The 17,089-nt window shown below is 47.1% G+C and overlaps 1 protein-coding gene across 1 annotated transcript in view; it reads right to left on the bottom strand.

Annotated features, from left to right (window-relative positions):
* Positions 1-871: 871 nt before the first annotated feature.
* Positions 872-17,089, bottom strand: part of snd1 (staphylococcal nuclease and tudor domain containing 1) — a 169,609-nt gene continuing 153,391 nt past the window's right edge. The window contains exons 22-24 of the mRNA XM_069164812.1: positions 14,485-14,688; positions 3,293-3,337; positions 872-2,075 (exon numbers count right to left, since the gene is read on the bottom strand). Of these exons, the coding sequence (XP_069020913.1) occupies positions 2,010-2,075; positions 3,293-3,337; positions 14,485-14,688 (315 nt within the window). The 3' untranslated portion in view covers positions 872-2,009. The remainder of the gene's footprint in view (positions 2,076-3,292; positions 3,338-14,484; positions 14,689-17,089) is intronic.

Raw genomic sequence — 17,089 nt, forward strand, 5'->3', positions numbered from 1 at the left:
GTGATATTACACCCTGTCCGGAATAAGTTTTCACCACGGGACAAGTGCAGCTGAAAGGGTTTATTTTAAGAACTACTTTTATGTTTTTGTTTTGTTATCGGTGTAGCCGTAGTCGTACTTCACACACCGAGTTGCTACTCAAATGACTTAAATTGATGGCTCTATGTTGCCGTTGGAAAACAAGCATACGTGCAAATGAGGAGTTTGCCTTGTTAATGTTACCAATGGAATCGGTCTCTTTTCCAATACTGATGTAATCAGTGTAAATATGTTTTCATAATCAGTTCTGTTTCATTCCATTGTGGCAGTAAAACTAATATTGGCAGTTTTTTGTTTTTTCCCCTGCAAAACCATTAACCTAAAAGTAAATTATGTTGTCCATAATGTGGATGACTAACTTGTGCACGTCGTCCATGCGTAAGGCCAAAAATACGATGTCAGTTCTGTGTCATGAAAGTGTGACATAGAGAATAAACGACAAAACACTCCCCCACAAAAACATCTGCAAATGTCACCATCACACAGATATACATTGAAGACAAAAATAAAAATCATCCTGTTTTTTTTTTTTTTTTTTGGTCTTCTTCTAAACTGTATTAGAATAATAAATTAACAAAAATTCAGGGGCAAAAAAAGCCGAGCTTTTAGCGAAAGACATTTGTCAGAATATTGTGTTTTACAGGTAACAAAACCTTTCATGTGGATAAGGAGTGCTCTTCTAATTCAGTACGAATCTTTTATTAAAACCGAGCATCCAAACTTAAAATTCTGGGTATAAAAATCACTCTCGGTCCAATCGACGACTATCGAATTCGAGGAAAATGTTCAACGTGTACCAATTTTGTATGAAAAAAAAGAAAAGAAAACAAAGTACTTTCAGTTTGCTTTATTTTTATTCAGCAGATTTTTAATAGAATGCAAAGGGTCCATCACGTGGAAACAAGTTCAAACACGGTATCTGCTGTGGTGTACAGGGACAGAAAGAGAAAAGACTGCCGGAGACATGATCATTACCATTATTAGAATGTAAACTTTACAGGAGACATGATAAAATGCCACGCGAAGGCATCCATATTTTACTGGTCATAAAAGTGTGACGCGGAGAATAAACGACAAAACACTCCCCCACAAAAAACATCTGCAAATGTCACCATCACACAGATATACATTGAAGACAAAAAATAAAAATCATCCTGTTTTTGTTATTTTTTTTTTTGTCTGTGGCTCCACCTACAGCACTTCTTTTTTTTTTTTTTTTTTTTTTTTTTTTCCTAGAATAATGCAATTTACACCTTTCAACATATCCTCACATTTACAAGAAATTCATAAGGGAAGCATTTGTTTGCAAAAAAAAAAAAAAAAAATCTAAATTGAGGGTTCTCCCCTCCCCCCTCCTCCCCACCCCCCACCCAAAAAAAAAAAAAAAACATCCAGTGCTTTCCGTTAAAGAGAAAAGCAGGGATTGGGCTAGAGTAGAGTTATCAAGAGACCAAAGAACATGACTGGCTGAAACACGTACGTTAAGTATCGTCAATTAATACCATTCACACGGGACGTCCCGTCTGCCGAGAAGGTGACGTCGCTAAATAACACATATTGGCAATAGTGCAGGCTGCTTGAGCTGGCAGTGGCCGATTAGGAAAGGAGAGGATGAATAGAAATTCTTAATATTTATTATTTCAGCATGCTCTATTTGGGGAGCTACGGGAGGGAGGGGAGGGAGGGGGAGGGAGGGAGGGAGGGGGGGTAGTGAGAGAGAGAAAAGGTACAAGCGGAATAAAAAGCCAGAGCGGAAGGGATGAAATGTCAAATTAAAAGGTAGAGTGAGTCAATGCTTGTCGTTTAGTTTCATCTTCTGTCCAAATGCATCACTCGCCGTCCACGTTGGTCTTTGGAATGGTGTTTTTATCGGGATGGTCGGTTTCGTTGTTGTCGCTTTTCTTTCTTTCTTTCTTTCTTTCTTTAAAAAAAAAACAAAAAAACAAAAAAAAAACCAACCAAAACATCCTTTAACGGCGGTAACCAAACTCATCGGCGTCGTCGGCACGGAAGTCTCCGTAGCGCCAAATGTTGAGCTGATGGGGAGACAAGAGAAGAGACGGGACGAGACGAGACGGGACGGGGTTTTTAAACGGTCCGGGATGAAACAAAAAAATAACTGCAGAATGTGGTCACGTGTTTTTTCTTGTTTCTCTGAATGGGACTTAAATAACCTCTCTAGCACACGTTACATGTTAAATGGTGGAGGGGGGGGAGGGGAGGGAGGGAGTGTGGGTGGGGGGGGGGGGGGAGGGAGGGGCACAATGACATGTTAAGAGAGAGCGAGATCACTGCTTTCACAGCCCAGCGGCAAGGCGCCTGCATCATCATCATCATCATCATCATCATCATCATCGCCGTCGCCATTTAATCGGACTGTTTGTGCTCGCCCGTCCGGGAGGCCCACGGTGCCTTCAAGTACCGCCCGCTCTGTTACTTAAGAAGAAATCAGGACGTGGCCTCCGCCAGACGGACGAAGCCGAGGAACTCGCTCTGTCAGACGTTTATTACTGCGGTGTTATTTTCTTCGATAATGTCTTGCAGATCAAGGCGGGCCATATGCTATGTTTTTATTTATTTATTTATTTTTTTTTTTTTTATTGTTGAAACATCCAATAAAAAAAGACCATAACCATCACGGTCTGTTCTCCGGTACGTCCTGAACTCTTTGTCGTGCCTGCGGCTGTTAAAGATGCAAGTCTCACACGTACGGTTGTATTTTGTATAAAAAAAAATAAAAAATAAATAAATTAAAAAAAAACCATTTGATTTAAAAAAAAAAAAAAAATCATTTTCTGTGGCGCGGAGGAAAGAAGCCTGGATCAGGATTTTGGCGACGCAAATTCAGGTTTCCCTCGGGCCGGCCCGCCGCGTCGCCGAGCTCAAATGAAGCCATTTTCGGCGGGCTGTCGTGTCGAAGCCTTCGTGACCGGACTTCATCGTTAACGTGATATTCAGGTTGGGGTGTTTTTGCAAAAGACGAGCGACGCTTTCTCTCTAATAGCCGATCAGGAAAAAAAAAAAAAAAAGTAATTAAGTGTTGTAATGGATTCTTGTTTTGGCGCCGTTGCATTTCTCGCGGAGATGCAGTCGAACCAGAGTTATTGTGAGGAGGAGGAGGAGGAGGAGGAGGAGGAGGAGGAGGAGGATGAGGAGGAGGAGGAGGATGAGGAGGAGGAGGAGGAGGAGGCAACAGACATACTGAGAAGAAGGCAAGACGATAAGACGGTGAAGCCAGAGTGAAGCGACTTACCCTGGCGCTCTTGGCGGATTCTTGGCTGTTCAGGTACTCCGTCACCTGGGGCAGAAAAAGACACGAGTCATCAGCGCGTCACCGCGTGGGAGTTTAAAAGATCGCGGTGAATCGGTGCCTCCTCTCGACCCCCCCCCACCTCCCCGGAGACGTTTCTTTTACACCCGCTTGCGTGCAAATTTCTCATTTCTTCGGCACAAAGTTCCCTTTTTTTTTTTTTTTTTTTTAGAGTCGGGTTTGAACGGGACGGAGGAACGTCAGTCGGGAAAGTCGAGCCTTTCCCGGAAAAGGCTCGACTCGTTCTTCCCGGCGTCCGACATCGTTCGCCGACAAAAGAAAACAAATAAAAAAAAATATTTTTTTTATATTTTTTTTTGTGTGCCTATTATAAACCAGAACTGAGCGCGGGAGTTGAAATTCTAATTCAAGCTGTGCTTCCCCCATAAAAAGGTGACAACGCTCTTCACCAATATGAAACATAAACACCCCCCAATCCCCCTCTTCCCCCCCCCCCCCCCCCACCAGTCATAATCACCGGCATCACCCGCGGTGTGCAAACGTTAAATTGTCTCTCTCGTTCAATATAAAAAAAAAAAGCTGCTGTTCGTCGAGCTCCGGACGTCCACTCAGGAACGTGCTCGCGCACGCTGAGAGCGCCGGGGGGGGGGGGGGCGGGGCAACGTGCGGCGTCGAGCATATTGACCGCTTCTGCTAGAACAGCCATTTAGCTTCATTGAATGAACCCAGCGATGAGTCATAGGGCGGAGGGGGGGAGTTGGGGGGGGGGGGGGGACGGGTGGGACGGGGGGGCAGAGGAAGACACGGAGCGACAGACGGCGTTAGTGGATGTGTGGACCTCGGGAAAAATAAGGAAACGGTGAAGAAGAGTCGCTGTGTTCGTGTAATAGACTCAAATTGTGCACCACGTTTTGTAGATGATCACAGCAGCAGATGAGCTTGGCACACACACACACGCACACACACACGCACACACACACACACACACACACACACGCACACACACACACACACACACGCACCAGAACAAGGACGCCAGATGTTAAAACAGTCGAGTGCGGACGGGGGGCTCTGGAGTTGAATTGCTCGGCTCGCTCTTGCGCCCGGGTTGATTCGATAGTTGCGCCGCGGCGCGGCCGAGACGACGGACCTGCAGCCGGATCGCACGGCGGAAAGCGCCGCAGCTGCGCAAGTCGTCCGTCGAAGCCAAATAAAAAAAAAAAAAAAAGGCGATTTTTAAAAAAAAAAAAAAAAAATTATTTCCGGAAGGCTTCGGGATTACGGCGTCTCGCTCCCGTCGGGCAGACGTCACCGCACGGAGGACCCCCGGCCCGACGGTATTTCACAGACGCGAAAAGGCCGGCGACGCCCGTTCGGGCTTCGGAGGGAGCCCTCCGCCCTCCGCCGCCTTTCCCAGCGCAGCGCTCGGAAAGCTGGAGGGGAGACTAAAGCGATGCGGAAAGAGGGTCTCGTATTTGCCAAAGTGGATTTGGCAATATTCAAACGCAAAAGACAGAATTACATTTGCGAGGGGGGGGGGGGGGGGGGAAATGGCAGCAGGCAAAAAAGCTCAACTTTAGGAGAAAAATATTCCATTTGCACTTTTTTTTTTCTCCAAACTCTGTAGAACTGAGAGTCGACATCCGAATGCAAAGTATCCCGTGAAAGATTCGGGAATTCAAGAGCGCTACGGCACAATACGCACGGATGACATGCTGCCGTGTTGAAATGATCCCGGTGAGCCTCTTTGTGCTCCGGTCGGGAGGGTGCCGTTCCCGGCTCGCCCTCGTCTCTCGCTGTCCTCTTCGCTTCGGCTCAGCGAACGCGACGGCCAATCGCGGCGCAGCTGAACGCCGACGACGACAACCGACTTTGGGTGATTTTTTTTTTTGAAAAAGCTCCACGCGTCCCGTCCCGGGTCCTTCTTTCCCCGGCTCCTCTATTGGCTCCGGTAGGGAAACGTAATGGCTCATTTGCGACACTAAACGGGAGCAAAAAAAAACTCATCTGGAGGGGCAAAGGAAAGGAACGTCTCGGGGGGGGGGGGGGGGGGGGGGGACAAGTGTGCCGTCAAAAAAGAGGCGGGCGAAGGCAAAGGTCGGGTGGTGGCGGAGAGGTGTATGCTGCGGGGTTGTCCAAAAAATATGTTAAAAAAATTTTTAAAAAAAATCCCGTACAAGCATGAGGCCAATAAGGAAGAAACTAAAAAAGACAATAAGGTTCGGAAGGAGGCCGTGAGACGGAGCCGTGAGACGGTGATGGACAAGAAAATAAAATGGAGCGTTTGCGGGGGGGCTTTGGGCGGCAGAAGGCAGCGGGGGTGACGGTGAGCTCGTCTGGACGACCCGACGGAGCTCCCATATGCCAGACAGATGCCATTACGGTGAGCAGTGACCACGGCCGCCGGCAGCAGGCGGGAGGCTGTTCAGCTGAGGAGGCTGCTGCCGCGCCTGTGTGTGTGTGTGTGTGTGTGTGCGTGTGTGTGCGTGCGTGTGTGTGTGTGTCTTTACAACTGAACAATCACCAGAAACTTTAACCGATACCAAAAGTCAATTTATTTCGATATAATTTCACGTCGACGTTCGATCCGACCGAAACCGACGCCGGAAAGACGCGGCGCGCGTTTCACCGCGTGCGGGTGACTTCCTGACGGGAGACTCGGTGTGAGTGCGATGCTTTCTGTAAGATGGACGACAGGTGGTGCGGGTCTGGTGGCTTGGCACCGGTCGCTGTGTCTGAGTGGCTGTGAATTCATGAGCCTGAGAGAGAGAGGGAGAGAGACACAGAAAGAGAGAGAGAGAGAGAGAGGGAGAGAGACACAGAAAGAGAGAGAGAGAGAGAGAGAGAGAGAGAGAGAGAGAGAGAGGGGCCGTGCTTTTCCCCGGCGCTGGCCGGCCCGCCGGGCCCAGGTGGTGTTCCGTAAGCGGGGTGTGAAAGTGATGGATCCAGAGCGAGAGCCTCCACGGCCCTTTTCTTGACAGGTTGTGCGCGTCTGGTGCGTAGGTGAAGCTGCCTCTTATTTTTGTTTTTATTTATTTATTTATTTTGCCGCACGTGAAGAAGTGAAACCGGATTATGGACGTGGCCGCGCGTGAAGAGAAAGTGACGAATCAAAAGCTTCGGCGCCGGGTACGCTCTTCGCCATCATCGCCGCCGAACATGAGGTGTCGGGGGGGGCGGGGGGATTTATCATTTACGTGGATGTAAAACTTAAAAGAAAAGCCCGCGGACGTTAAGTTTACGCAAAAGGATTTTATCTGAATTAAAAGAAATGCGTGAAGATTCTTTTTGTTTTTACTTGCTTAGACTCTTTTTTTTTGTTGTTTTACTTTCTACCACCTCGAGCGTTTCCTGAGCGCCCGGCAGCGTCTTGCGGTGGTGCAAGAAACCTTTCGTCTGTGAAGCTGCAGGAATTGCCGCGCTCTTTTTTGCGAGACGTCAATTTTGCCTCCGCGTGAATAAAGTCGGTTTAAACAACCTCCTCTTTTGTGAAAAACAAAAACAACAACAACAAAAAACGGGTCCATTTCTCCCGAAAACAACGAACGCAACGAAAAACGATGAGCCTCGCGCGCACATCGTGTGTGCGAGCGTCATTGCCCCCCACCCCCCACCCCCCCCCCACCACCACCACCACCACCACCACCACCTCGCACATAAAACTAATGCATCATACCACACGACTCCAATATCCATTTTCTCTCTCCAGCAAGGTCACGCAACTCAAAAAATATCATCCAAGTTTAAAACAACCTGGTGCCTCCGCTCGCCCCCCTCCGGTGTGTCCTCCGCTCACCGCGGGGGGGGGGATAGTGTGTGTGTGTGTGTGTGTGTGTGTGTGTGTGCGTGCACATCTGCAGAAGATGGAATGGCGTTTGTGAAGTGGCGCATGTCGGCCAGGACGTGTCGACGGGGCCCTCGGAGCGGCGGCGGGGGGGGGGGGGGGGGGGGCGGCCGCCCGGGCGAGCGTGCTCGGATCGCCAAGTGTGTGCGCGCCCGCGGTCAATAACAGGGGGAGCAGGAGATGTCCATTAAAAAGCCCCATCTCAAACTTGTAAATTAGGTATTGAGCCATTGGTGGGGAGCGGTCACGCTGCCGCACATCCGCGGAGCTCGGTGGGGTGGGGTGGGGTGGGGGGGCGGGGGGTGTTTATTGTGCGGCCTGTGTGTTTTTTTTTTTTTTTTTTTTTGGGGGCGATGAGGAGGGAGGCTCCTGATGGGCTGCGACAGGCGGGTGTCGGAAAGCGAGGGCAGCGGGCCGAAAACCTGTCAATCGGTGGTCCGGATGAGGCTGGAAGCCATTTACAGACGACACGGTGAAGAACTTTCAGGGTCGGGGCGGAGGCGATGGAAACCCGATCCGCCGTAACGGGATCCGCAGGGAGCCCCACCGACTCCCCCTCCCGACGCGCAGACTTCCGAACGAGCGTTTTTTGTTGTTGTTGTTGTTGTTGTTCGGGTTTAAAAACGGATCCTTTCTCGTTTTAGTTACAATTTAGCGTTTCGTCTTCTGGCGTTGTGTCCGTGTGGGGTTTTTTTTTTTTTTCTCCCCCTTCCCCGCCCTACATTTAAAACACACACGAGGGGACACCCGTGTGTCCTCTGCGCTTGGGGACGAGCCCGTAAGCGACAACGGCGGCGCTACGCGAAAGCCTTTGTTTGCCCACCGGGCCTCATTTTGTTCCGGTGAACTTAACTGCGCTGCCGCGAGGCCTGTCGTCGGTGTCCGAACCGAATGGCTTCACAGTACGGCAGCGGAGGACCGCGTCACACCAGCTCCCTCGCCCAAACAGTGCAATTGTGCTTTGACAAATGGAGCAGGCCATCCCTGGAGTCGCCATCTTGTGTGTGTGTGTGTGTGTGTGTGTGTGTGTGTCTCCCTCCTGACTTGTATGGATTACCCAACATCCACCTGGAGCTCCATCTTCATCTAAAGTTTCAAACCCCAGAAACACAATTAATCTGTAACGCAACCGCCGCGCTGTTAAATACGCCCACGGCGATAACGGCGAGCTTTAAGAAAACTACACTACCCATGAGGCAGTCTGTGTAAAAAGAGGTATACGTTTAAAAAACAAAAAAACAAACAACAACAACAACCTTCGCATCTCCGGTGAGCCAGAAGGCACCTCTTCCGGCCCCTCAAAGCTTTTCACAAGTTTAAACGCTCGTACGTGAAAAGCGACGAACACGGCGACAACAGAAGATAAAAGAAAGAAAGAAAAAAAAAAAAAAAAAAAAAAAAAAAAGTACAACTATATTTCCCAGAGGGCTCCTGGGTAATTAAAGATTCCAGCTCTCATCTGCAGCTTTCAGTCTGAGAAAGCCACCGCACAGCTGTTTTCCCCACAGTCTGCCTTCTGCTGACACGCACACACACACACACACACACACACACACACACACACACACACACACACACACAGCACTAACATTTTAATAAAGATCTCAGACATGTATTCCTAATCATTAGTTTAAGGTGTGTGCGACTACTACAGCTACATCTTTATCCTCACCGCAGGGAACGTATCGGAGACCAGGCCTAGGTCGATACCGCAGGCTCGGCTGTTTTGGGGGGCGCGGGGGGGGGGGGGGGGGGGGGGATTGATAATAATTGCACCGGCAAAGGAGTGACGGACACTTCCGTGTTTGTAATGGACTCGTAATTAGCGAGCCGGAGATTATCAGCTCGTAATGCCGACGAACTTCGGGGGGGGGGGGGGGGTGACGACACCCGTCACTTCAAACGATAAGAGAGGCGTCGCCGCGGACGCCGCGCGGGATCACGGGGCAGAACGCGCGGCTGCATTTTAAATCGCAGCTCGTGACGAGGCCACCTCCAGGTCTGATCTGAGCACCTTCCTCTCCACTTTTAATCCCCGGGGATTATTGCTCATCGTGATGTGGCACCGAAAGACAAATGTGCAAATTAGCACGCGCCACATCCAAACCAGCCGGCTCCCCCCCCCCCCCCCCTCCCCCGCTGCTGTCTGGGTGACGTGTTTGAGCTCAGTTTGGACACAAATACTGAAAAGTTAAAAAAAACCACAAAAAACAAAAAAGAACAGAGGGAGAAGAAGGTCTGGAAAAAAAAAGTCACAGTGACAAGTAGAGCAAAAAATGAGGCAGCGATGAGACGGAGAAACTAAGAGAACTTAAAAATTCAGGACTAAGTAAACAAGAAAGAAGTGATGAAGAGGAGAGCACTGGAGAGATGAGAGGTCACGGGAGGTGGAGAACCAAAAAAAAAAAAAACCCCCAAAAAAACAATAACTGGAGTGCTGTTGAAATGAGGATGGGAAAAAAAAAAAAATGGAGGAAATTAAGAGTGTGGACAATGAGTGCAGAAAGACATTAAGAGGAATGAAGGAGGAGAAAGAAAGTGTGTTAGTGAGTGTTTCCGTGCCAGATTGGCAAGTTGCCGTCCTAGGAGCGGGTAGTCGACGGTGCCAGGACAATTTAAGGACGGCTTAGTATATCTGCGGCGCCCGAGGTAGAAAACGCATGAAGTCAGTGTGTGAGAGTCTCAGGTCAGCGCGAGAGAGAGAGAGAGAGAGAGAGAGAGAGAGGAACTTTAAAAAAAAAAATAAACAACAAAAAAACCAACAAAAAAACATACTGTTTGTACACAGAGAATAATCCAACAGGGAATTTGTCAAGCGTCCGCGTCTTTTTGTTTACCAAAATAAAGTTGAACCGTTTATAACGGGCATGATAATTGTTGAATTACAAAGCACTTTGCCTCTACAAAACAAAAATAAATCGATGCACACCCTCTTCACGCGTTTGCGAGATTTTTATAGCAAAGCGAGGAGTCAGCGATTTTCTTTACCTACTCCAGAACAGCAGTTGCCAACAGGGGGGTAATCAGACCAAATGACACGGTCGACGCGGCTCTAAATCTGGCTGCCGAGGGCAGCCATTACCGAGCCGCCACTTTGGCTGCCACTTTGCATGGCAGCCAGTTTGTTCCCGACAATCTACGGAGCGCAGCGGCCCTGCGCCTCGGGGACCAGCGCCATAAAAAACAAACAAAAAAAACACACACGCCCCTACGTGCTCACGCGGTCGTTTTTTTTGTTTTTGTTACAGGTTGATCTCTTACGCAAACAAACAAACAAAAAAAAGGTTCTCAAGATCTATATCTGAATTTAAAATATCTGAAGAAGTAGAGAGGAAAAACAGAGGGAGAATCAGAGAGGTAATGGGATGCAGGAAGACAACGGCGATGTATTCTTTGAGAGAAAATCAAATAAACTGAAAGCAGCGTGCCTGGTTACTGACCCATGATGCCTTAAAAAAAACAACAACAACAACAAAAAAAACCACCACTACGGCTACAGGATATACAGCCTTCTGTTTTCAGCGCGGAGTCGGTGATAAAGTGTTGATATCGCATCGCTCCCCGACGATAATCGGAATATAAAGCCTCAAAAAGCATAAAACGCGCGTGCAGAATGGCAACACGCGATACGGCAGATGTACGAGATTAAACTTTATACCGTGACATTAAATCGGCCCGGTACGGTATATGCGCGCGCGCAATAAGCACGAGTAATGCGCGCAAATAGTTCCAAATACGTAAGAGCGCTCCGACTCGGGCGCGGGCGTCGGCCTGGGTCGGACCGTTTCCATACTGTAGGACAAAAATGCAGGTTTACAGTCTAATCCCGTGTTTTATCATCCGAGCACGCCTCCGGGTCACTCTGTCACTCTCCCTTCGCCGAGAACCTTACGGCGATCAATGATTTGCCACAGTGTTTTCCACCCGCTTCGTCCGTTTCCTGCCTTCCTGTCGTTTATCCCGCTTCCCTCAGATCAGACCGGCAGCTGGCATGTGGTCGTCTTATCACCTACACATCCACAATGTTTATCCTTCCCAGTGACACGCAGTGGAAACAACGGCTGTCCATATGGCGTGCATAGCGAGCGTATACAAAAGTAGGACTTAAGGCACTTAACAAAAAAAACAAAAGAAGAAGAAGAAATAAAACCTTAAATGTATGAATACCCCCCCCCCCCCCCCTCTGCCTTCGCTCTCTTTGGACAATGCCACCCTCAAAGACTGGTGTTAACCTTCAGAGCACTTATGACCGACTATTAATGGTTGCTGAAGTGCCAGTGAACATTACAGCCCATCTGTTACGTAATGCTTTAGCACCAGGGTACAGATTACAATGACCATGTTCCAATCCCAAGCAATGGATAATGAATAAAAGGACAGAGACAAAAAAAAGGAACAGATAGGAAGGACAAAAGTCTCTTTTACGGGGAGGCTGATAGTCCGGATGAGTGAAAAGACAGAAAGGAGAAGTGAAAGAGCTGAGGGCGCAGAGTAAGAAGGCTTGGATACGACACTATCAAAAGCTTGGGGGGAACTTTCTGTAAAAGAGAGGAAGAATGAGGGCGCTGATCCAGAGGTCAACAAAAGGTTGTATCTTAGAACATTTTTTTGGCTCCGCTGTCACTGAAAGATAACGTTCGCTGTTGTCGCAGCAGCAGCAGGTGCAGTGGTGCTCGTGAATCTCCGAGCCTGAACGCACCTCGCACACAAATGACTTCAGGCCGAAACGGGCCAATGGGAAAACTTTTTAGAAAACACAACGCAGATAAAGATCCTGAGGGTAAAATAGAAAATGTTCCAGTTGTGTTTTTTCTGTAGTCGTTTATGATTATTAAACTGTGTTGACAATAAACTAAAATATTCTGCCTTTATTTTTATTTTTTTCACAAGAGTCAAAGGTGTTTCATAACCACATTTGAGGAATCATTGCAAAAAGTGTGTTTAATGAGTCTATACATCTATATATAGCTATATATAGACAATATCGGTTGACACATAAAAATCCGGATATTTTCACTCCCTTGGTATTGTCCCCAAAATCAAGTATCGGTTGGTCTTTTGATTTGCGAGAAGAACATTTTCGCTGTGCATGTTGACGTTGCAACTAATTCTTATTTTCATTATCAATTTATTTTCCATCTAAATGTTTTCAATAAGCCGATTAATTTTTCAATTTGTCAAAAATGTCAAAATATGAAAGAAAATGCCCATCCGAGTCAAAATGGATATTTTTTTTTTCTCCCAAATTAATTGCTGCTATTCGATGACTCAGCAAATTGATGATCGTAAGATGATAACTGACTCACCCTTTCAGCAGTAGTGTATTTAATAAAGCCTTTAAGACCAGAAAAACAACAGTTGTAGAAATGTCACTAAATGAAAAACAAGTCGCATTAGATCCTTAGCAAACTTCAAGCTGTGCAATTCAGATTGTGAATACAGCCGAAGTGCAGTCTATCATACGAGCCCCAAGACGCTGTAAATCAGAAGCACATTTACTCCATTTAAAGGTCTGAAAGGTAGTTTAATCACACTTGAGTTTTTTTTTTTTTTTTTTTTTTTACCGAGCAGGGAACGTGGAAGATCTCAGTGATGGCTTTGAGCGTGGAAGCGGGTTTGATGGGTGGAATTATCAACAAGAAATGCTGTAGAGCTTTACTTTAACACACCACACACACTCGTAAGCACCGCTGCCTGTTAAGCTTTCTGCAGATCAAAATGTTCACGTGAAGCTGGCGAGGAAGAGGCGAGGAATCCGTGTGGCGACACAGCTGCTGCATACAAAAGAGGAACCGTTTGATCCAGTGGAACCTAAATCTGTGCTAATAATAAGCCTTATTAGTCGAATGGCCGGAAGGTTTTAATCACTGTCCGTTGTCTGTGGGGTCCATTAGCCAGAGACTGCATTGCGGTCGCCGGCTACTCTTTGGAGGTCAGAGGTCAAAACGCTCTGACAATGATGCATCGAGCTTTACTGACTGACCGTGAGGTGGGAAGTGAGCTGGTTAATAAATACGTTCCGCGAGGGAGTGAATAAATTGTTTGAAATTTTGCGTTGACGAGTTTGTTCTTACAACTGGCCGCTAATTTAGACACATATGCACTGTGATTGTGTTCATGAACAATTACACTGGTGGACATCTTTCTCTCCACAATTGTTTGTGCGCTTCAATTTTTTTTTTTTAAACAAACGAGAGCGAACGATATCGAGGTTGAGCGGAAGCAGTAATTGCAGCGGTTATAAATATCCTCCATTTTTCTTTATCTTTCATGTGCAGAGTGGCTTTCAGTCTGCTGAGTGAATTAGCATAATGAGAAGTAAGTAAATGAGCGCCGCTTCATGGTTTGACAACATGGCCACCATCTGGGGGTAAATTGCAGAGGTGTTCAAATGTATATTGTGTGGCTATGTTTTGACAAGACGGGACGTGAGGTATTAAGTCTTTTGTGGCCACATTACAGGACCTACAGGCTAGTTTTTTTTTTTATGGATTAAAAACAAAATCTATACATGACAAAGTGAGAGGGAAACGAGTGGGCAGATGCATGCTAGCATGGAAATGTGGTAATTACCGGACAGCTGGAGAGCAATAGAGTGAAAGATAGACGTTTTAACATTAAATAATACACTGGGGTGCCGTTTGCCAATAACAATGGTAAATGTGTATTTAAAATTAAGTAGCACCTTTCACCATTGGATCAACAGGCTTATACCACTGTCTGTTTAGAACAGATGACAGCACAAGTATTAATCCACACTGTATGTTTTACCCGTGCTGAAATAGAAAGAGGAAAATAAGTTATATTCTAAAAGATGGATAATCTGGTCTCGTGTTCAGCAAAGACACAAGTCAGAGTGGAGCTGGGACATTTAAAAAAAAAATGACCAAAAGCGACAGCATGACTCTCAAACGGACTCGTCTGTTCGGGCAGGCAGCCCCCTTGCCTTTAATCCATCTGAAAGTGCAACAGCAATTCACATCTCAGCCCAAATACAAAGAACAAATTACAACGAGTCGGTCGTTGCTTTTGCAGGTATGGAGCCGCGCCAAACAGAAAGTCGAATTTGCTTTGTACCACAGCCATATAATTAACCACAACTGCCCGGTCTGCAGGCCTGGTGGGAGCAGAGACGGGTGGACAGAGAATGTGACTGGTTGCCTAAATATAAAAATAGCCGGTCCAGTGAGGGGGGGGAGAGACAGCACAAGAAGTATCTGCGTCAGCCCGGAAGTTAAGAAGATATGGGATTGCTTAATCTAACAACGCCCTCCCATCACCATATGTTGCCCCCCCCCCCCCCCCCCCCCCCCACACACACACTCCTTACCATCTTCTGCAGGTGCTTCTCCTTGCGGACGTCCACCATGACCCAGCCCTCTTTGACCAAGCCGAGGCCCACGTCGTCCTTGGTGTCCCCGAACTGTATTGTGACGAGCGGGCAGGTTGGGCCCGAGTACTCCACGTTCAACAGGCACTGGCTGTTGTGAATGTCCCGCACCACGCAGTCCACCACGTCCGCACGGGTGTCCTCCTGAAGGAGCGAGGGGAAGGGAAAGTGGTACAAGATGGAGGAAACGAGGCGGGAAGAGATGGTGGCATCAAAGTGGGGGGGGGGGGGGGGGAAATGGAGATTGAGGAGATAACGGAAGGAGAGGGAGAGAAATAGAAAAAGAAAAAGAAAAAACAAAAAAAAAGGTGAAAGGGATAATTAGCATGTTGTCACTGATGGCTCTCGCACAAGCACACACAAAGAGAGAGAGAGAGAGAGAGAGAGACAAACGGGCACAACAGACAACGCAGAGACAGAGACACTGGAGACGTCCATGAACCTCACTGTGCTTTGATTGGAAGCAAAAATATAGAACAGCCATGCAAACCATTTATCATTTCATCACAGTTAAATGCTCACTCACACTCTCATCAGTCAGTTGTGCAGTACAACAATTATCAACTGAACCAGTTCAAGAGATATTAGTTCGGCTGAACCAAGTCAGACCATTGACTTCCATCCAACCTCCTCCTCCTCCTCATCCTGTGGCTGCCGACTATTTCCTCTTCATCCGTCAGTTAGCTACCTCTCCCTCTTCTTCTGTTTAACCTTATTGAATGTGAAAGGCCAGTATTTGATTGAACATATGGCGGAGAAGGAGGTGGAACAGCTGCAATGCAATCCTGACCTCGTGTCCTCCAGCAGTCGGGGTGAAAACAAGAAAAAAAAATAAACAAGCGAGCTGCATCTTCAAAAGGCAAGAAGCCATTTAAATACAAAAAAAATAAAAAAATAAAATCAGTCCCTGGCCATCATCCATCCCTTTCCCTAACACCATACATCTCTTCGCTTCCCTTCTTTCTCGCCCTGGTATTGTCTCCATGGCAACCTCCTCCGAGCTAGCCGCCCTTGGGTAGGTGCGTGTCTGGTGTACGTGTGCGCGAGCGAGTGTGGGTAGGGAAGCTTGTTCAAGGCACAAAACTGAGGGCCTTTTTTTTTTGTCCCCGCTCTCCCCCTGGTCAACTTGTCACAGGCGCTGCAGGGAAGCTCAGGGCAAGAGGGGGAGGCAGGGAGGGTTGTGACGGAGGAGGGGAGGGGGACGGAAAGACGGACAGCGAACACACAAGGAGAGAGAAAACACAGGAAGAAGAAAGCACTGACACTTGTGAAGAGACAATGTAAAATGAATGAGAGCCTCTCGGCGACCCGTTCTTATCCACCCTGTATGGAGAGCAGACCGTTTTAAAGCACTTTGAATGTTCGCTCAAAGTGTTTGCATTTGCACTTTGGGTTCTGTACTGATGTCGAAGCACCTTGCTTTAAGCAAAATTTCAGTAATTTTAAACCATTTTTCATTTCACAATGGAAGCCAAAGTTCCCTGATGCACCAAGGTTACATTTTGTCTCGACATAAAGCAAACTTTTTCCTTGTGGATAATCGAATATGTTATTGTGAAAGGGACAGGGTGGTTGTGTTGTCTCGGAACATATTCATCAGACTTGTCTGGTGACATTTACTTTGCAATTTTATCTAGGAAAAAAAAAAAAAGCAATCTCTTGCTGCCTGCAGATTTTACGGTACAGGCTTTCAATGGTCATGAAACCACTGGTATTAGAGTGTCTATTTCAGCCGGGCCTTTTCAGTCTGGCATTTTCTTTAAAGAATTTGTTTTTTCATGTGCACACTTTACTGTTTAATTAAACAGTTTAATTAGCAGAACAGGCAGACTAAAGAAAAGGCAGGATGTGGTGAATGCAGGCAGCTGTAGGTTCATGACATTCATCATGAAACTGGATTAAATGCTGCTACAACTGTTGGAGCAGTTGTTGCTGCAGCGAGATTTGATAACGTACCCCGTGTGTCCTTTGCCAAGTTACAAGAACGCCTTTTTACGTTAGTGTCTTTTCCTTTAAAACAGCAGAACAGCGAGTGTGATGGGATCATGACATTTTTTAAAAGATATTGTAACTTTATGGAATATTCTATTAAATGGCACCGGGCGGCAGTAAAATGATTTTGAATTTTGAAAAGAACTTTTTAAGAGCGACTATGAAGCCATAATATGACTTGTGAAGACAAGACACCTCGTGGAGGGCATCAAGTGGCACGTTGCAAGACAAAGGCGACAACGTTTTCTGTGTGCAGCAGCAGAAGTGCATTGCAAGTGGGCCAGTGTGCTGTCAGTGTGAGTGACCTTGTAAAAAGCTTCAGGAAAAAAAACAAAAACAAAAAAACAGACTGCAAACATGTGAATGGGAAATAAAGAGAAAGTGTAAAGAACAGGTGCAGAGTGACAGGGAGGGTAAACAGGACAGGTGGAAAGTGCGTGTCCGCTTCCAACACGTGAATAATTGTGTGTTTGTGTGTGTATTTGTTTCCCCGGCGGTGGGGGGCTGGAATATGTAGGTTATGCCTGCGTCCCCTGGGCTAACAGATGGGCCA

This window comes from Embiotoca jacksoni, unplaced genomic scaffold (genome assembly GCF_022577435.1).
Source record: "Embiotoca jacksoni isolate LCO1_2020_lvr unplaced genomic scaffold, fEmbJac1.0.p SCAF_32, whole genome shotgun sequence".
NCBI lineage: Eukaryota > Metazoa > Chordata > Actinopteri > Embiotocidae > Embiotoca > Embiotoca jacksoni.